This window comes from Falco naumanni, chromosome 3 (genome assembly GCF_017639655.2).
Source record: "Falco naumanni isolate bFalNau1 chromosome 3, bFalNau1.pat, whole genome shotgun sequence".
NCBI classification, from domain to species: domain Eukaryota; kingdom Metazoa; phylum Chordata; class Aves; order Falconiformes; family Falconidae; genus Falco; species Falco naumanni.
Window position 1 is genome coordinate 70,988,691 of NC_054056.1, and position 20,796 is coordinate 71,009,486.

General features: G+C 39.8%; 2 protein-coding genes across 2 annotated transcripts in view; both read left to right on the forward strand.

The window, feature by feature from the left end:
- UBE2V2 (ubiquitin conjugating enzyme E2 V2) overlaps positions 1 to 6,618 on the forward strand; it is a 29,612-nt gene extending 22,994 nt beyond the window's left edge. Inside the window, exon 4 of the mRNA XM_040586112.1 lies at positions 5,751 to 6,618. Coding sequence (XP_040442046.1) covers positions 5,751 to 5,897 — 147 coding nt within the window. The 3' untranslated portion in view covers positions 5,898 to 6,618. The remainder of the gene's footprint in view (positions 1 to 5,750) is intronic.
- Positions 6,619 to 16,308: 9,690 nt separating this feature from the next.
- Positions 16,309 to 20,796, forward strand: part of LOC121085203 (chloride channel protein D-like) — an 80,694-nt gene continuing 76,206 nt past the window's right edge. The window contains 3 exon segments of the mRNA XM_040587636.1: positions 16,309 to 16,649; positions 17,536 to 17,622; positions 17,624 to 17,669. Of these exon segments, the coding sequence (XP_040443570.1) occupies positions 16,405 to 16,649; positions 17,536 to 17,622; positions 17,624 to 17,669 (378 nt within the window). The 5' untranslated portion in view covers positions 16,309 to 16,404.

Below are 20,796 nucleotides of genomic sequence, written 5' to 3' on the forward strand. Positions count from 1 at the left end.
CCTCAGCTGCTGTAGGGTGGTGAGCAGCTGGTCATCCAAAGCCAGTGCACTAACACTTCAGACAATCTAAAATTAATTTGAAAGGACTTTTTGTGTATAATTGTACTCTAACTGAAGATTTTATTAAAACTGCTACCTACAAACCAGCTCTTGTTCTTCATCCCAACTGTGGCTCATTGCCTAAGTATATGTGTTTATTAAGAAGTTGTGACTAGCAAAAGCTGGCAATCTGGAATGCAGCAGAGCTTTTAGTATGTTTATCATACTTTTTTCATACCTCTCCCTAGTAACATCTATTATTCTTAATCAGCAAAGAAATGTGGTCTCATTGCTTCATCTGTGCATGCCTGAGAGTAGAGGTGTTGGTTCCTGGAAGCAGAATCCCAAACTTGTGCCTGAAGGCTCATATTTACTGAGCCAGTTGACTTGAGCTTTTGTTTGGAGAAGTCTATTATGCTTGCTCAGCTTGCTGAGGAATAGTGTGAGTATTGTGACAGGAAATTCACCTGGTTGTTTTAAAAGTACTGTTAAAATCCAGTCATTGCTGCAGGTGTGTTTGATTTTAATAAGTTTGTAAGCTTATACAAAACCTTCATCCAGTTTTTCCCCAACTAGTGTGTCTTATGAAGTGTTTGCTATGCAAATGCATACCTCGTTTTTTTAGTAGACTTAAATAGGACTAGATAGTATTTTTAATGAAAACAGTTTCGTAACTAATAAATTTTAAACACAGGTACTATGCAATTTTTAAGGTGCCCATTGTCCTGGTGTGTTGCATTTTAGCTTATTTGACTGTTGCGCTTGCTAGAATCTGTCAGATAAACTGGGGGCACATTTAGCATCCTGGAACAGTTCACTTTGCTGCTTCCTGTTTTAGTTCCTCCTTGTTTCTTCCAAGCTGCTCTCCCACTGTATGATTAATTGTCATTTGATAGATCATTAAGTGGTTTTCTGCATTCTTTGAAGGAATGATAGGGTTGAGTTTTCAGACAACCTCTACTGTCCATGTTTCTGCATGCATGTTTTTTTTATGCGTGGTCAGCTTTTGATTACGTTCCTTATAGATGTCATGAAAAAGTTGGTGACTTGCAGAAAAGAGACCAGAGATAAACAGTAACCAAAATGGCATGTTGTAGCAGGATTGCCATGCTACTCAAAACATTTGTAACATTAAGGTATGCTTTACAGGAGACCTGTGCCATTTAACACCTGAGGAGAAGTAGGGCCCCCAGCATGAGTTTAGAGGGGGATAATTTCTGTGGAGTTCGAGAGTGAGTGGTGGAGAGGGGTAGATGGATATGTGCTAGAGGTACTGGGATATAAGGAAGCTAGTCTCATTGCCTTGTTGGCAGCAGTTCTCAGCCTTCTTGGCTTACAAGTAAGTCCCTTTACACTTTGCATGAAAAGTGCATTGTGTGTAATGAATTTATCAATGCTGACAGCTACAAGTTTATTGACTTTTTTGGTTGATTATCCAGAGAGAGTTTTGCTAGTAACTTCCACCAGCATATCTTCAGGGATCCCCAAGACTGCCATTTGATAAATTTAACGTGGGAAAGGAGAGGGTTGCTTCAGGAGTATTTTTTCTTAAAAGACTAAACTTAGGTGCTCTGAATCGCCCTGTTAAATTGCTTTCCTTATCTGCAGGTTAGTTTTTGAGGTTATCTGCTTTTCAGTTTACCTCTGGAACTACTGCTGTTGTATACAGAATAAGGGTACCAAGTTCAAAAAAGCTAGTCCATGTACTTATGTAGGGCCAGACAAAATGTCTTTATATGCTAATGGCATCACTGTTGTAAAACTACATTTAAATTGTCATTCTTAATGCTGTGGGGTCTCTTCTCTTGGAGACTTGTGCATCTAGTACTGATAAAACACAGGTTGCATTCTGACATGCTGTTTATTTTCCCTTGGTCTTTTGAGAATGTCTGATTTTTTGCATCTGTGAGAGTGCTCTTCAGCAGTCTGTTTTGCAGGATTTGCAATCACTTCTGTTCATTTAAATATTATTTACAGCTGGAAAGAATTGTTTCCTTTAAACTCACTTGAGACTGTCAGCTATAAACCTGTAAACTATTGTCCAGTTATTGCTTTGCATATGTTTATTGTAGACTAAAGCAGTTTGCTACTTCTTGAAGTTAGGATACTGGGAAGATTATAAACCCTGAATATATATTGTATAAAAATATTTGTATTAATTTCAGTTGAAAATTAAATGTCAGAAAAAATTATGCATTATACATATTGCTTCTTGTGCTGCTGTTTAAGGATTTACAGTGGTGTACCCCCAGAAGAAAGTAGGCTTCAGGTTGCAGTTTTCTGTTTTATTTGCTTTTACATGACCTTGAAATTTCTCCTTCTGTGTCCCAGGATGTGTACTTTCGTATTACTTAATGCTTTTTGTGTGATTTGAACATAGTTTGTGTCATTCTTCCAAATATCTTATTATTGTTCTTCATAAAGGGAATTTATTGTGCCCTAACTCAGAAATAAATTCTGCAACACACAGAAAATGGAACCTGAGCCAAAATCTTTACTGCTGCAAGATGTCAAGAAAAAAGTTGGTGACTTGCAGAAAAGAGACTTGAGATAAACAGCAACAAAAATGTCATGTTGCAGTAGTCTTAACTCAGAAAACATTCATAACATTGTTAAAGCAGAGTTTGCAGTCTGTGAGTCTGTTGTTACAAATTCCTAGCCAAGAAAGAAAAGCTGGAGGAGCTTACTTTTAAGTGATCAAGTTTCATATTCCAGTACATCCAGTGTATATAGAATTGCATTGTCTGAACAGCACTGGTGACAGACTGCTGTGTGCTGTGTGAGACAGATCTCCAGACTTGAGAGAGCCTACAAAGGAAGAGTTGAGAAGCGAGCAGAAGGAAGACAGCATAAAAGCCGAACTGCCAGGCTGAAGACAAGATATTCACTTGGGGAGTCCCAGAGCAACTGCATTTCCAGCCATTTTTTGCTTACCCAGTCTTTATCTAAATATTTAATTATATTGGTTTCCTTCCTCAAACCTACTGAAATCTAAACATACCTTTTTCTTATTATCCATGTTGGTTTACCAGTGATTTTCTAAAACAGTTTATTATCATGTGGGCTTTCACCCCCAAGTGCACATCTTTGCTGGTTGGAAATCTTTTGTTGCAACCATTACCTGGTTCTTGACAGTGGTTTTCTGTGGCTGCTTTCTCCTCGGTTTTCTCAGGGAAAGTATTGATTTATTTTTTATTTTTTTTTAATTATTGGCAGGTCAGTGACATGTACTGTGATCTCTCCTCAGCTACTTTAGTAGAAAGTATTGTGATTGAGACTAACATGGAAATTTATTAAACTACTGATCTGCCAAAGAACTTGTACCAAAGCATTCAGGGAGTACTCTCACATTTTGTTCCATTTTGCTAAATTGAAGAGGATGTCAGGTTAGCTGCAGAGAAGTATTAACAAATGTTAATGAGTGTGTCTGTATCTGAGAGGGGGAGAAATAAGCTAGAGAAAACATCTGCAGCTATATGCAAACTGAACATGAGGTCTGAACCCCTGTTTCTTCTGTTACTATGATACTTAACCACAATGAAGTTTTTCTTCTTTCTGTAGGACCCCATGAGGAAAAATGGTGGTCTCATGCATTTCTCATGGCATTTTTTATATGGAGAACAATATTGAGTAGAGTGATATTTACCGTTCTGACTTGTGAAATGAATTAATGTTGTTCCCTACCTGTTGGGTCAGACTCATTGAATAGAAACTCTGGAGCACCTTTCTTTAATTTTATCTGGAAATATTGGAGAGGAAGAGATCTGTAAGAGCTTGGTGCCTTAAAACAAAGATTCAGTCTAAATGATGCCTTACTCTTAAGCTGCTACTTGATAACACAGGTGACCTCTTGTCAGAATTTCCCTTTTATTCACTGGTGGTTTTATCTAATAGTCTGCTCTTTTAAGAAAAGGGAACCTGTTTTCCAGTTGCAAAAATTATTCTGCTGTGATACTGCCTGCCTCTTATCTACCACATTAAACCAAATACCCCTTTAAAAAAGAAGTAATTGTAGCCCAGGAATTACAGTGATGGTCTGACTAATGTGCTTTCAAAACCTTTCTATATTAGCTCATACACTCGTGTATTTTAAATTGGCATGATCTTGCTGCATAATGGAGCTTTCCTTTTGATGCTCTTTTTCTTCTTAATTTATTAACATTTACAATAGTTATTAAGTAATCTGACTGCCTTTTATACTGTGGTTTGATGATGTTGCTGTCTTTGGCAGCTTTGCTGAGTTAAGGGGTTCCTGACTCCGTGCAGAACATTATTTGTGTGAAGAGAAACACTTAGAGTCCTGAGCTGTGAATTGGATCAAGGAATCCTGCTTAGGGACTTCTTTCTAAGAACACATCCAGTTAAAAAAACACCTATCAGTTCAGGTCAGAAAGTTGCTCCCCATAAGTTTCATGGTTCACCTGAGGTGATAGGCAGTAGCACTGTTAAAGGAACAAGCGCCTAGTGAGAGGGAGCAGAAGTTTCTTGGGTTAGTATTGCTGCCCAAGCCAGCATGTTATTAAACCTTAGCCTTAGTTTCACCCTACAAAAAGATTTAGTCTCATCTAGTGTTCTGAAAATAGCTAGCTTCACTTCAAACAATCTAGAAATAAAATACCTGTGTTAATGTTCTTATTTCTGATTCCAATGTTGTTTTTTTCTTTCAGTTTGCCCTAATTAAGATGGGATAAGAAACTTGTTGATATTTTAAGCTAAGTCATAAACCAGTGGTTTCCAGCATTTTTATAGCCATGTGGGCTGCCTGTGCTACTCTGCCAATGGAATTCAGTAGCATGCAATAGCCATGTTCCTGCCCACGGCCCTGCTTTGCAGTTGCACAGCTGTAGACCCCTCTGTCTTAAGTTCTTCCTTGCAGGGGCTGGGTAGTCAGGACTTACCCGCTGCCAAAAGAATTACCAAGCTGACTTTCAATTGCTGACTTTTCCTATGGAAACCTCCCTGTTATAATATAATTGTGTAAATTGTCCCACAGGTTTTATAAACGCATAGGAGAAGTCCCATGTCCTTTCCTTTCAGTTCATATTCAAATTGGTAAGTGATGTACAGTAATCTTCACGGCTCCATAAGGTGACTTGCTCTAAGAAGGATGCAAAGAGCTAAGAAATGTCCAAACGTTATGGATCAGTTATTTCAATATTTCAAGCCATTTCTTATGTGTAGTGACTTGTGGTATCAGAAGCGTCATGTAATATTGATGTGAGAGGAATCAATACTTGTAGCAAGGGAAAAAACAAGGGGAATTTTTCCTTTAGGAAGGTATTCTGTGGACTCTTGCATGGCAGGTTCTTTTGAAGAACCAAGGAAAATCCAAGTGTATTTTGGCATAATGAAGGTGACTTTTCTTTTTTTGGGTAATTTGAAACGAATTAACAAATTTTACAAGATAAGGCTCCAGTTTTGTAGTGAACAGTTCGCTGATGTCTTCCTCTCCTCCCTTTCCTGTCCACTAATGTTAGTATCAGCACAGATGGAAGGGTCCACCTGCATGAATTTTATTGCAGAATCTGATCTGCGTGTAAGTATATGGTGGTTTTCCTTAAAATATTTCTTGAACACAGGAACATTATGCCACAGAGAAATTGTCAGGGAATGCTTAGACCTGCTCTTAGAAGAATTAGGTCAATAGAATTTGTTTATGTAGAGATGTTCTATTTCATCATTAACTTTAGAACTCTTTCTTCTTTTTCCAGGTGGATGCACGGAGCATACCAGTGTTAGCAAAATGGCAAAATTCTTATAGCATTAAAGTTGTACTTCAAGAGCTAAGACGTCTAATGATGTCCAAAGAAAATATGAAGCTTCCACAACCTCCAGAGGGACAAACTTACAACAATTAATTTTAGCTGATTCTCAAACTTCTGTCTTAAAACAACAACCTTCTACTCATGTTAATGTCTTGATTAAATCTCACAATGCAAACACCCACACATTAAAAGAATTTCAGCTGGTATACATGACCTGGACATTTGTAAGAATATATATAATATATGTATGCCCAATATGTTTTCAGGCACTATGGGAGAAAAAGGCAGCACAATTTTTTTTTTCTCTTATCGAGGCACTGTCATTTAAGCATAAGCCTGAAATAGCCTAAAATAGGAATTCAGGTTTTACAAGATGAAAGCATGACAGAAAGTGTCAGATTGCTGTGGAATAATATATGTTTCCAAAAATAATCTCTTGAGAAGGCAAAATATAAATGGCATGCTTTATCCATCTTGCTTAGTAAAAGAGCTGCAGTTAGATTTGTTTTAAAGTAGCAGGTACAGTGATACCATTGCTCATCTTGTTTAATTTTGCAAGGGTGTGGGTGCCGACTACTAGTAGTGTCACAAAGTATGTTCAGGATTGTTTTGATACCTGTATTTATAAAATGGGGGGATTAATTTCTGTTAAGCAGCTCCTGTGTGTTACATGTATCGGACATGGCAAATATTTGTTTACAGTCTTTGTTCTAATAAACCATGCATTTAAGTTTTAGTGAAACAAAGGAAATGTATGGATATGTGATTGAGATTAAAGTTAGTCTTAAAATGTAAATAAAATGTGGAAAGTGTCTGAGGTTGTGCCATTTCTATAATAGTGATGTAACATATGTACAGTAACTTGCAGAAGTAGTGGAAGGCCAAACATAATATTGCTGCTGGTTTTACGTGCACCTTTTATTCTTACCACTTTTATATGCTTAGTTTACTTGAGAGGTCAAAGTATTCCGTTTGTTGCAGGGGAGTAAGTTCTGTCACCTGTAGTACCATCCTTTAGACAAGCTTGCACTGTATAGATATGTATGTTTAAAAAGAAAATCCAACCCCCAAAACCAACTCCAAAATAAAAACAAAAACCCCTTGCCTACCCACCTCCCTTTGCCCTCCCCTCCCCTCCAGATTCTTTTGAGAAATGAGCATAACTTTCACTTCACTTACTTGACCTCTAAGCAGTTGTCAGACCCCATTGCTGAAGTCCGCCCCTACTTCTCAGTCCTTTGTTTTGCTTTTGCAGTTCCTGCCTTGATTCTTGCTTTTTTGCACCTTTTCTTCTTCTATGTTTCTTGCCTTTCTTTCTGTTCCACTTTCGCCTTTTCTGAAACACACAAAAAGGAAGCTTTAATAAAAACTATTCCAGTGGTACAGATCTTCATATTTCCATCTGCATTCCATGTATCGTATCCCATTACACGACTGTCTTTGTAGCTAGAATGCTTTCTGCCTCTCCTGCAGTTGTTCTGTTTTTTTCAATGTATTCTGTCTGGTGGGAACACTGGTTTTAGTTCTGTTACTGATTTCTCATAAGAAAGTAGTCAATGCTATCCTTTCGGAAATTATACCTTCTTTCCCTTCCCACTTTTCCCCCTTGGAGAATGCAAGCATTTGTTCATTTTGGTAAGAACATGTAACATTGGGAGTGACTTGCCTGTCTGCATTCAAAATTTTATTTGGTGGTTCTTTTGAAAAAGTGAATATAATCAAAAGCCATCAATAGCCAGGTAGCTTTCTTTGATATGCCTTTGCCTATTTCTGATGTAAAAAACAAACCTTTAAAAGCAATAAACTAGGTGTTGTTTTTTTTTTTTTTAAATTGAAAGGTTTAATTAGTATTTGTCAGTTTATGCTTTTTAGACAAATTGGACACTTCAGAATTGGTGAATTTGTAGCTGCCAGCTACCTCCTGTCTGTATTTATATAACGTATCATTTGTGATGGTTTGGCTGAAGTGCATTGCAACAGTTTCTTACTTGATATAATTTGAATGATTTTTATGCCATTAAATCTTTTTTTCTTACACTGACACTGCTAATTTATATTTAATCAATTAAAATAATGGAACTGTACAGTTCTAAGAGGTGAATTTTTGGGAAAATTTCAGCATAAACTATTGAGAGAATGAGAAATACTCATAGACTGTTACATGGTTGGTAACAATTTTAGAGGCTGACTTACTCACAGAGCATGAAAAAGGCTGGTTGTTCCCTTGGTTGTATGTGGTGCAGGTTGATTCCGCAGGAGTGATTCCTCCTTGTCTGTAACCGTTTGTATCTGTGAAAATTTGCTTATCTAGCTGCTAGCACATAGGTTTTGCAGAAGAAAAATCAAGTGGTGGAGGGAACTGACCTTTTCTCTGACACCAGAGTATGTAATATAAAAGATGGCTATAAAAATATGCCTGCAGTGGTTTTTAAGTGTGGTGTTTTTCCATTTTGCTCCCACTGAAATAGTTTAAGTGTAATTAATTATGAAATTTTAAAGTGTCTTTCACTGCTGCATAAAGTTGAGAGCCTCCTCAAAACTCTTACTACCTGAAGATTTTGAAGCACTGCTGCTTACTGTCCTCCACAAAGTTTACGTTGTTTTATAGGTATCCATGTCAGATCAATGCTTACTTAATAATCTGTTTTCTCATGTTCTTGTGGTTTCTCTTGGGTAACCTACTTCGATGCCAGAATTTTATTTTTCCTCTTACAACTATTTAATTTGTGTTATGTTCTTTTGGCAAGATTTTAATTTGCAGTTGTTAGCAAATGTGTGGGTTTTTTCTTCTCAAACCTCTGTACCTCTTGCAAAGTAGAGCACCATTTTAAGCCGTTTTTGTGAGAGACAAAGTGAAAAGGTCTAAATACAAGATTTTTTCAAATTGGCTTTGAAAATCTGTATCATGGTGGTGATCACCTGGGCTTTGTGCTCTAAAGCATTACCAAAGGTGTTGTGTTTTGCTTGTTTGAGAGAGGGGTAAGCGTACTGTGAAGCAAAGAAAAAACCCAAAGACTGTATGATTCATGCTTCGCAAACCTTAGGGTACAATGAGCAAGCCTATGGAAATACCCATATTACAAATAACGTGCCTTACTCATTGATAATAAAGTACATAAAATGTTGCAAGGTGTGTACCTACCAACTGCCTTGATTGCGCTCATCTTCCTGAAAGCAGGTTGAAAATACTTGACGACCAGCAAGAGAAAGTCAGGAATGAAGCCCTCAAACTATCATGAAATAAATGCATAATGCACATTCCTCCTAAATGTTTGGGGATGCCTAAAGGAAAATTTTAGTGCATTCTATAGCAATTGATCAACTATAACAATAGTAATAATAAACTGTCTAATTTAGACAAGTATTAGTGGTTTACATGGCTACTTGCGTGGTGAGTTTGTGGAAATGTATTTCCTATTTAGCTTTTGGGACAGTAATTCAGGGCCTAAAAATATTTATTACACTTCTCTTGCTATCTTTTGATGCAGAAAACTCATTTAAGCAGGCGGCTTGGTAATCGTACTGTGACAGAGGCAGGGTGTCTGACTGCTACTTGTTTTTATTCTGACCTCTAGTTTTTTAAAACTGGTGTGGCTAGTGTTCACTGCTAGAGAAGAAGGAATAAACTGGTCTAATAAGCAAGTCTGAATCTGTGTTACTGTAACAAAAAAGGATGACTTAAAACTATAGTTGGTCTTCTGTGCAAGTAAAATTTCAGAGAGAAGTGAAGCGGTGGGGCAGAATGCTTCTCATACGTTTTTCTAAACAATGTGTACAGAACTCTTGTGAAGCCTAGGAAGATTTCTGAGGTGAGGAGGTATTGGAGGGACATGATGAATGCTTGTGGTCTTTAATAATAATAAATTAAAACCCCAAACCAAACAAAACCCCACCAAACTTGTTAATGCATCTGTGTTAACTCTGCATAATGGAACAATTGTGCGAGAGGGTTTTCTTCTTTTACCTTTCTATGATTGTGTTATTACCTGAAATAGTGTATTAAATCTTTTCTGTTGCAGACCCTGCTGATCATGGGCTAAAATGATATGAAGGGTATATTGTCTGTAATGCTGGAAGTATGAATATAACTTATGCTGCTTTAGAAAAACGTAAAAGATCGCTAGCTGATCTCAACTTCTGTAGGAATGAGTACTCCATTCAATGGGTAAAATACCAGCTTTCTTACCTTAATGCAGTTTATAATGTATTTTTCTTTTTTACTAAATGGATGTGTACCTTCAGCTCAATCGATAGACGGTTGTAAATTAATGTACAGTGAACTCAATTCTATAAACTGTCATATGCCAACTCTCAAGTAGCATTCGCATATTCAAACAATTCCATGATGTTTTTCAGTCTTAACCATTTTAAAATAGTGATAAATTTTTAAGGCCTTTTATTATTTATACAAGTGCCAAACTATATAAATGAATAACTTAATGGATTATGTTGAGATAGTGCACAAATAACCAGTGCTTGGGATCTCCTGATATAATGCATGTTTTCTATACTGATTTATGACTTTGCATCATTTCTTAACAGAAGCATCACAACTTTCTGCTTTTAATGTATGCAGTGTGGATGAACTGTAGACATGGTTTTATAATGTATAAACTATGCAGTTGGGGTTTTAAAAACCCTGTATATTTAACTCAGAAATACTGAAGGAATGGCTATGCAGACATAAACAAGGAAGGTTTTCATCAGCTGCTTTGTGCTTCTTCCCACTCTGCTCCCTGATGATGATCATAGATGTGTAGGTATGCTGATTTAACACATTGGCTGTTTTCATTTAAAATTATTACTATATTTTTAAGCATGCAGGAATGAGGAAGGGAAGGCAGAAGGGTTTGATTTCCCTCTGCAATTTCTACTGATAAAAGTTACCAAGAAAACAAGAAACTTGGTAGAGAGGTAAATGCATTTGTTACTTGACTTGAGAACAGACCGTGAAAAAACGGCTGTTTTCCCAGTTGTCACAGGAATAAAAGCTGTTACAAATTGTATGAAAGCAGCTCAAAGAGTAGAGGTGTGAAGTTATCGTGGAGATGTAGAGGCGTGTTTCTAGCAGATCTTTCCAGTGTCATGAAAATTGGATTAATATGAGGGTTGAGCCTTGCAGAATGGTTTTGGGAGATAAACTAGCACTTGGCACTCCTGAAGTTCAGCCTGACAGGACTTAACCTAGTTCTGCTGATCTTGTTCACTTTTTTTGAGATAGAGCTTAAAATTGTTAAACACTGTGATGAAGTACAGCAGGTTGAGATGACTCGAATTTGTTTTAGGTTTTGATACGCAAAGCTTGCCACCGCCAGGAGCAGTGTAAACCAAAAACATGGCAGCTGTGATGCTGGCAGCTGGCCCTTTTGTTCCCAGGTTAATCTAAGTGATTGGTGATCGACAGCTTAAAGTTTAAATGTATGCATGCGGTTAATAGTGTCAATACCATTAATGACAAGAGTCTATGCTAAAAGCTCTTTGCTTTTGTCATGGTATCAAGCAAACTGCCAGCAAGCTTGACCCCTGCCTTTTCTGGCCAACGGTTTCTTCCACAGTTTGTTTGCTGGGCTCTAATTTCAGGAAAGCACGTTATTTCTCATCTCTGGGTGGTGTGTTGCACTTTGAACTGTGGAACTGTCTGCTTGTGAGAAATTTCTAAAATAACTCCTTGCCACAATGTCAGGATTTGTGGAGACAGCGATAGTCATCTTGGTTTCTGCTTTCTGAAACCGTTTCCTGTCATATGTACAGTTTTTTTCTGTATGAAGATACGCAGATTAAAGTTACGATCTTGTATGGTACTGGTAGCCTGTAACAATATATTAGATTTGTTGCAGCCTTATCAGAAAATATTTGGAATGTCTGTGTCCTTACAGTCAGCATCAAATGTAAGAGTCATTGCATTTATAGCAAAATTCTCATGCTAAGTTAGTAGTCTTTCATTCCTTAAATGCTGTAACTTTGAAGTACTGAAATAATGTGCAATGAATTATAGCCATGATGTTTCCAGTTAGTGATTTTTTTGTATCGCTATTCAATCACTATGGATCATTATTTTCTTCCTTGAGCTGAAATTCAGATTGTGCATTAAACACTCATTATCTAAAATCTTTTGAGTGTCACCTCAATTAGTAGTATAATGGTTTTGATCTTCAGAGTGGGATGCTGTGAATAGAGCACTGCTTCGGAAGCTCTTCGTTCTGCCACCCTGCTTTCAATCTGTTAAATAAACTCTGAACCACTCACGTTCCTTAGAGTAGTAACTGTTTTTTCTGGTATTTCAAATACTCTTCACTTTACCTTCAGATTGATTTGGAATTGTTGTGTTACTCAGTGTAAAACTGTTAACTCTCAGTCTCTAATGGTTTACTGTATTTTTGTGATTCTATAATAACTGTATGATACTTCATATTAAAACAGAAGCCAGCAAAAATGATGCACTGTTTTACTTGACAGATGCACAAATTGCCTATGCTGCAGTAATGAGCTTGTAGCTGAAGACAAGGGGGCAGTGGAGAGAGAAGGAGTTCATATAATTTAAGTATATACACCTCCTGACACCATTCAAAAAGTACTTCGTTCTCTGTTTGCATAAAACTGGGGTGCCAAATAAGTATTTGCTTGGGTTTTTACAGGCTTGCTACTACACAGCTGAAATTACATTATATAGCCATCTGGATACACAGGTTATTGGTAATTGGTGTCCAGGTAGGAATGGTTTAGTACAACCGTAACAAGAATTGGAGTTCTGGTGTAGGTGCATTTATGTGTAATAGCTGGATTCTGATTTATGTCTGTACTATTCAAAGACAAGTGGATTCAAAGACAAAGTGTTCTGGAATTAAACTCGTGCTGTATTGCTAATGCTGTTTGGTGGGTAGTTCTTACTTGCTAATTTAGCAATGTATGCACATACTCGCACACTTAAAAAACATTTAGGCAAATAAAACTGTTGCTCCTTCCCACTTGCTTGGAAGAGGAGTTAGATGGGGTAGCTTAAAACTGTGTGTTGGAATGGCCAGCTAGTGATAATCATGTGGTAGCTGCCTTTCTTCTGTTTGCCTCCCCTCACCTGTAACCCACCAAGATTGCCAAGTAGCAGTGGTCCAGTCCTTTGCTGATCTTTCTGATTTCAAGGGAGTCCTTTCCAGTCCTGGCTGGAGGCAGCCTAGCTCAGTGTGCTTATGTGACCGAGGAGGAGAGCGCCGCGCTGGTGCCTGCCTACCCTCCGTACTCTGCCCTCGCCCTTGCGCGAGGAGGCCCATGGTCTGCATGGAAGCTGCTTGGGAGTAGAACAAGGAGCTCTATGGCTCCCTAATTGAGGTCTTGGCAACTTGAAAGCATGCTTTTTCCCCACATCGGTATTTCATAACTCTCCCCCAACTAAGTCAAATTGAATTTATAACTTCAATCCTTAAAGCACATGCTGAAGTTAAGTGTGTAGCTACTAGCTTTGTGGTGACGAACACAGAATATAGCTGCCTCCTTGCCTCCAAAGCAGCAGTTCCCAGTTAGACTGTGATCCCTCTGACATAAGAAAAGTAAGGTAGCAAGCCTTGCAAAAGCAGGTATCGAGCCTTGTAGGTGCAGGTATCAAAGTCAGAAACGAGTGGAAAACCTGGGAGCTGGTCACAGCCTGACTTAAATGCTCTCCTCGGGGCAGGGGGAGGGGTGGGAATTTAATACTTTCTCAGTGCTGGAAGATACTTTTGCCTCTGGTTGCCTTTATCTATGGCAAAGTTGGAATTAAAAAACTGTAGGATAAGTGGACACATCCTTGTGTGATGTTTGGAGATGAGGACTCACTGCAGAAAGCAGGACAATCCTTAATGCAAACTTTACAGAACTGGTAATACCCTCTCCAAAATACTTTCAGAAGAAAGATGAAAGCTCATGTTCAGCACTGGGAGGTCTATGTGTATGTCTGTGTGGGAGCAGACTTAACAATGACAGTCAAAATGCATAGGTTTTGGGTCAAGTTCTGACAGGGCAGTTTAGTGTGTACTTCTAGCAGCGGAATTTCTGGTACAGAATACTTTCACAACCCTGATCTGCATTTGCTTTCTTCATTTAAGTATTCTGAAAATAACTTTTTTCTGTTGAGGGAAAATGTCGTCAGGTTTCATTGTAAAATAATGAACGAATGCCCTGTGTTTGTACATATTTTGTAAGGCTGTGTCTGTCCTCTGTAGATTTGTCTCAGCTCCTGCATCTCTGGGATGCAGCTGTGCCCCCCTTGCAATCTCAAATGTCTCTGCTTTTTGCCTTCTCACTTTTGGACCCTGACCATGTGTGCACTGCTTCACAGAGGTTCATGAAGTGTGTTTCAGATAAGTGAGTGTACTGGTGGGTTTAAGTTAACTATAGAGGAGTCTGTGGGGAAAAAAAAAAAAGGGGTCAAAGTTTGAAATACCATTTTAATTCTTTTTTTTTCTTCTTTTTTTTTTTTTTCATTAACACTGAATGCATGAGTGGATGCCTGTGAGAATCTGCAGTATAGCTGAGCCACTGCTGCAGAGACTGGGTTGAATGTGTGTCTCATGGAAGAGGAGGGGTCAGCTTCAGTTTTTCTGGCAACGGGGGACAGCAAAGACAAATGTTCAGGTATGCTGTTAGGGATGGTAATGGTGTTCCTGTCTGAGGAAAAACTGCCGTCCTGTTTATATAACAAACCACCATAACATGGAATGAGGTGTATCTGTGTTGTCTGTGAGCAGAATGACTTAGCCTCATCCCTTGCCCCTAGAAAGGTAGCTTTATTTTCGGGGGGTGGTGGATGGTGTCCCCTTCTGTGTTCATCAGTGGATTTTGTATTTCTGTTCACACTGGAATCCCAGATCTATTTGCGTATACAAGTTTGATCTAACACAAGTAGAAAAATGGCATCATACAAATCCCCATGTTGCAGAAATAAATGTGCTAAATAGACACCTTGTGGTAGCCAGGCTGGGCACCCCTGCATGAAGCAGTGTGTGTATGTGGGGGGGGTCCTAGCCAGCAGCTCTGCTCAGGTGCCTGCTTTTCTCATCTGGGCTCTGTTTTCCTTTGCTCTGTTTTAAACTTGAAATATGATTAGTTAAACCCAGCTTTTGTACAAATGCTGATTAGCTTGTACAATATGTTTTTGTGCTTAAACCCAAAACTAAGGTCTGAGCTAGTCTAATAAAGTGCTTGCCACTTTTTAGATAACAAGTCAAAATCAGAGTGAGGACCTGGCTATTCCTCCTCAGTTCACCTTTGACTTGAGTGATTTAATTGATTACACGATGTGTGTTTATTGTCAGATAACTTCTCTGTGGATGTATTTGGTGGCAAAGATAAATTTATTTCCCTACATCTGTAAGGAAAGTAACATTAACTTTTCTGATGCATTTACTGTTGCTTGTAGCCATTCACATAGTTTCCAGGAAAAACTATTTTCTGAAGTCTTTGGTTTCCATGTAGATCATGTCTCCAACTTTTTTTTTCTTTTTTTTTTTTTTTTTTTTTCTCCTTAGGCTGAGAGTTGCCAGGTCTTGAATTTGCATAGTACTTTTGAAATGCCTAGAACAAAATGCCTGACTGAGCTGGCAAAACCCTACAGTCATGGTATAAGAAGTTGGACTTGGGCTATTGCTATATTCCTGATGTGGAGGTGCCCCCTGCCCTGGGCAGTGTTGCCTTGACAATATGTTTCATTACATTTGAAAAGTGTGGGCCACAAGGAAACTTTCAGCATTGCAAAATCATAGGTCAGAAGCCTTGGTTTCAGATAATTTGCATGTGGCTTTTGTTCTCTCTTGCCATTTAGTACTCACTACCTGACAACTGAGGAACTATGTATGTTTCCTCATTATCTGAGATGAGACCTTTCCAAATTGGTCCACACGCTAGTAAGTGGAAAGCAGCAGCAATCTTCTCTACTCTGTCTTTGGTAACAAAAACACGCCTTGGAGGTGGCAAACATGCGTCGTGTTACTGATTTGTCTTTACAGTAAATATTTGATATGCATCAAGTCTTTTTCTGCTTTGACTGAACTGTCAACTTGCAAGCTACCTTGGGTAAAGTATCCAAGCTGTAGTGAGTTTGGTAGTCCAGCAAATGAGTTTTACCTTTCTAAAAAGAAAATTGACACGTAAATTCAAAGGCAATTGTGTTAGAGAATAAGCATTTTTAGGGTGCTTATATAATACTGAGAATTTGGGGTCTAACTGAATGTTACTGCAACCTAGATTTTAATTTATTTAAATTGTGTGATTAGATAGTGGATCAAGATCTTTGGACAACTCAAAGCACAGCAAGTGATCGTATTTTAAAACAGACAAAGCCCCTATGGCTTAAGCGTTCCTGTCCTCTGAACAGCCTGCAAGGATCTAGTGCAATAATCTTGTTACAGTGGTCAGTCTGTTCTTGGAGTGACTTCACTGGAGAGCTCCAGCTCAGACAAATTTTCATTGCTTTGACTGTGACAGCTAACCAAGGCCAAACACAAACCAGCCAATCTCTGTGCCACAGCTACTCCATCCTTGGGTGGCTTTCCATTCATCTCAGTCTCAAGGAGACTGTTCTTGGGCTCACATCATCTTGTTGGCTTCCCAAAGATTCTTGGAGGCCACTGTAATGTCATCACTTTTTTCCCATAGGACACATGTGGGAAATGGTGAAGAGGAGATGTTAATGGCAGAAGATCATGGGCCTGATCTGATTCATTCTCAGGATCTTAGGAGGCAATGCAGCATCAGGAGAAGCAGTTTTGCATATTATCACTGCAAGGAGGGGGAGAGAGAACACCTGATAGCCCATGAGAGTTAGGATTATTTGCCTTTACACAGTAAAGTTTGTAAGAAGTGGCTACAAGAGAAAACAGGTAGAATTACCTTAAATACTCTTAAGGTACCTGTAAGCTATGGGTAGTTCGGACAATCCAGGGAGATGCCTGATAGCAGAAGGAATTAAGAAAACTTTATTTATTGTTTCTACTGAGGCAGACACTTCAATAGTATGTAGAAGGGAGCCAAGTGGCAAGCAAATTTGATGAAGAGCATTTTTTGAAAGTGCTTATGCCTTTGCTCTTGACAAATTCTTGACTATGCAAAAAATATGTTATTAACTACTCAATTTATAAAACATAAAAGGATGAGACTTTGCAGAGGTTTGGGGGAATGTTGTCTTACTGAGACTTTTCTTGAAATTCACTGCCTCTTAGTGTAATGTCCAGGAAACATGCTGTTTGAATTTCAGTAGGGGTGCTGTAGTCCTAAATGATACTAGAAATAAATCAGTAATTATTATTGGTTCACATTTATTATTTGAAGTGTAAATTTAGTAACAACATAAGCTAGAGGTAAAGGTTTGCACACTTATATGATTAGTACTCTGCATTAGTTGCAATAGAAGAAAACAGGAATTACTTTGAAATGAGTTCTAAGTGCTCTACTGAATGCTTAATTACTGAGTCACATAATTGAATTTTGAAATGGCATCAAACAATCAGCATCTGAAAGGAGATTGCACTGCTACTTATATATTTTAAAAAAACAAAACCAAAATACCCTGTGTTCCTTACTCAAATGGAAATGGCTTTCACCTGAAGGTAGAGTTTTGTTGAGTCTACACTTTTTAAGGGGATGTTGGCAAAAGCAGTCACGGTTAATAATCAAAGTGCTCTAAAAATGGAATTTGCATGTTTGTGAGAGGAAGCATGGGAAATAGACCTGTGCTGTAGGCTGGGAGGTAACTGTGTTCTCCTATTTCTAGAAAAGAGTGGGATCAATGGCTGCTAATGGGGCTAATTGGAACCGCAGTTGGGACACTGGGGGTTTTGATTCATCAGATAACTGAGTCTCATCAAATTGAAATGGGACCTGGTGGAAAATTACCTGCAGGTGAGCAAGAGTGACCTCTTCTATGTTTGTTTATTAGAAAACACACATCATGAAGGTTTAACTGACTAGAGGTTCTGTCTCTCTAGGTGGGTGTGGACACTAAATATCCTGTGGTGCTTTGTGTAGGTATGCTTTGATATATTGTGCAAGAACTTAACCTATAGTACAGTATAATGTTTGATGATGTTCTTGTCATGAGATTGATAAAGGCAGTCTTTAAAATACTCCTCTTTCTCTTCCCCCTTGTACCTAAGGGGCATGTGCTGCTTTAGGTATGGTTGATGTCCAAGGGAAGGGATTAAGTTTCTCTTAAGGTGCTCAGTGAATGTGGACCCAGTGTCAGATATGTTGTTTATTTGTGTGTCTGGGGCACCTATCTTTTGCTAATGCTGTAATAGATTATTGTTGAATGATTAATTTGTCCTTGATGGTTGTCATCATGTCTGTGATAATTGGGATGGTGGTGGTAAAAATCACTGAGTGGCTAAAACCAATATAAATGTTAAGGCATCTCTGACCCTGACTGGTTTTTCCTCTTACCTGTGGAGAGAACCAAGTGGTAAAATTTTTGCCTGGTTTGTGGTATCTATGGTAGATAGTATGAATAACAAAGAGCTTCTTGTAAGATAGGGGCTTTGAGCTTTTATTCCCACTGAACCCTGACCAGGGGGAGTTGGGCACCCTGGCAGCTGGTGCTGGGGGCAGCCTGTGTAACCATCATCCATGGCATGCAGCCAGCAGATGCAGCACTTTATGCAGAGGGGGGGCCAGGATCTGGGCTGACAGTGCTTTTGGGCTCAGCAACAGTGGCAAGGAGCTGCCAGAGCTGGTCTCCAGAACCTGGGGCAGAAATTACCCCTGAATTAGCAGAGGCTACAACCTCTGAAGATCATCTAGTCCAACTCCCTGCTAGAGCAGGTTCACCTACAGCAGGTTGCACAGAGCCTCATCCAGGCGGGTTTTGAATGTCTCCAGAGAAGGAGACTCCACAGCCTCTCTGGGCAGCCTGTGCCAGGGCTCTGCCACTCTCAAGGTAAAGATGTTTTTCCTCACATTCAGAAGGAATGTCCTGTGCTGCAGTTTGTGCCTGTTGCCCCCTGTCCTGTCACTGGGCACCACTGAAAAGAGCCTGGCCCCGTCCTCTTGACACTCGCCCTTAAGATATTTGTAGACATTGATAAGGCCCCCTCTCAGTCTTCTCCTCTCCAGGCTGAACAGGCCCAGCTCCCTCAGCCGTGGGCCTTTCTCAGGCTTAACCTAGAGCAAGCTCCCCAGGGAGGGTGCAGCTCTGTAGGTTTGTGGCTGTGGGCAGTGCCTGTGACCTCTCGCTGAGGCTGGAGCACGGCAGATGGGCTCCTGGTCTGCACGGATATGGTGGGATAGCTGATGCTGCTGGAGTGCTGCAGCAGCTCTTTAGGAAGGGCAGACTGGGACGGTTAGGAGTGGCAGTTGCTCTGTTTTGTGGGAAAGCAGTGGGAATGCATGGAGCTCTGCCTTAGTACAGGTGAGAGTAAGCTGTGAGCTTGCAGATCAGGGTTGGAGGGCACACTAATATGTGTGATGTTGCGGGTGTCTGCTATAGACTGCTGGCTCATGAAGAATTAGACAAGGCTGTCTTCAGGCAATTGAAAGAAGTCTCATGGTCCCTCGCCCAGATCCTTGTGGGATTCTTTAGCCAGTCATCCCAATATCTGCTGGAAGGGCAACACAGCAGGGCACAAGCAATCCATTAAGTTTCTGGAGTGCATTGATAACAGCTTCCTGATAGATGATCAAGAAGCCAATGAGGTGACATGCTCTGCTGGACCTTGTACTTACTGACAAGGAAAGACTGGCCAGTCATGTGAAGGTTGGTGGCAGCAGTGACCATGAGATGGTGACATGTGGGATCCTGAGATGAGGGGGAAAAAGCAAAAAGCAGGACCACAATTCTGGACATCATGAGAACACTTTAGTCTACTCAGGGATCTGTTGGAAGAATCCCAAGGGAGACCATCCTGGAGAGAATAGGGACCAAGAGAGCTGGTTGGTTTTCAGGGATTATCTCCTCCATAGTGAAGAACAATCCATTCCAATGAACTGGATATCAAGCAAAAAGTGGCAGGAAGCTCCTCACAAAACTCAAACATAGAAAGGAAGCACACAAGGGGTGGAAGCAGGGACAGGTGACCCTGGAGGAATACAGAGACACTGTCTGAGTGTGCAGGGATGGGGTTAGGAAAGCCAAAGTGTACCTGGAATTGAATATGATCAGGGATGTTGAAGGGCAACAAGAAAGGAAGGTGGTGTTTACCGGTACATCAGCAGTAAAAGGAAGACTAGGAAAAACATGGGCTGGTTGTTGAACTGGGTAAGGAACTTGGTGATAAAGGACTTGGAAAAGGCCAAGGTACTCTATGCCTTCTCTGAGGGAGGTGGTTGATGTCATTGTGAGGCCACTCCCAATTATCTTTGAAAGGTCATGGAAACTGAGGAGAGAATCCTGAGGACTGGAGGAAGCCAGTGTCGTTCCTGTCTTCAAGAAGGATCCAGAGAACTACAGGCCAGTCAACCTCATCATGACCCCAGGAAGATGACACAGCAAATAACCCTGGAAACCATTTGTAAGTGTATGAAGGACAAGAAGGTGATTGGGCATAGTCAGCATGGATTTAGTGGGTAACAATCTTGTACTAATGAGATGACTGGAACAGTGGATGTTCTTTATCTTGACTTCAGCAAGGCTTTCATCACTGTTTCCCATAACGTCCTCATAAGACAAACTGGTGATTGATGTATGGCTTACATAAGTGGTCAGTGAGATGGATTTAAAACGGGCAGAACTGCTGGGCTCAAAGCATTATAGTCGGTAGCGCAAAGTCCATCTGGAGGCCAGTCAGCATGGGTGTACCCCAGGGGTCAATACTGGGCCAGATACTGTTGTGGATATCCTCACTAATGGCCTGGATGGTGCGTGTGCTGGGTTGACCCTGGCTGGATGCCAGGTGCTCACCAAAGCCACTTTATCACCTTCCTCTTCAGCCAGACAGGGAAGAGAAAGCACGACAAAAAGCTCGTGGGTCGAGGTAAGGGCAGGGAGCAATCAACTCAGCAATTACTGTCACAGGCAAAACACTCAACTTAGGGA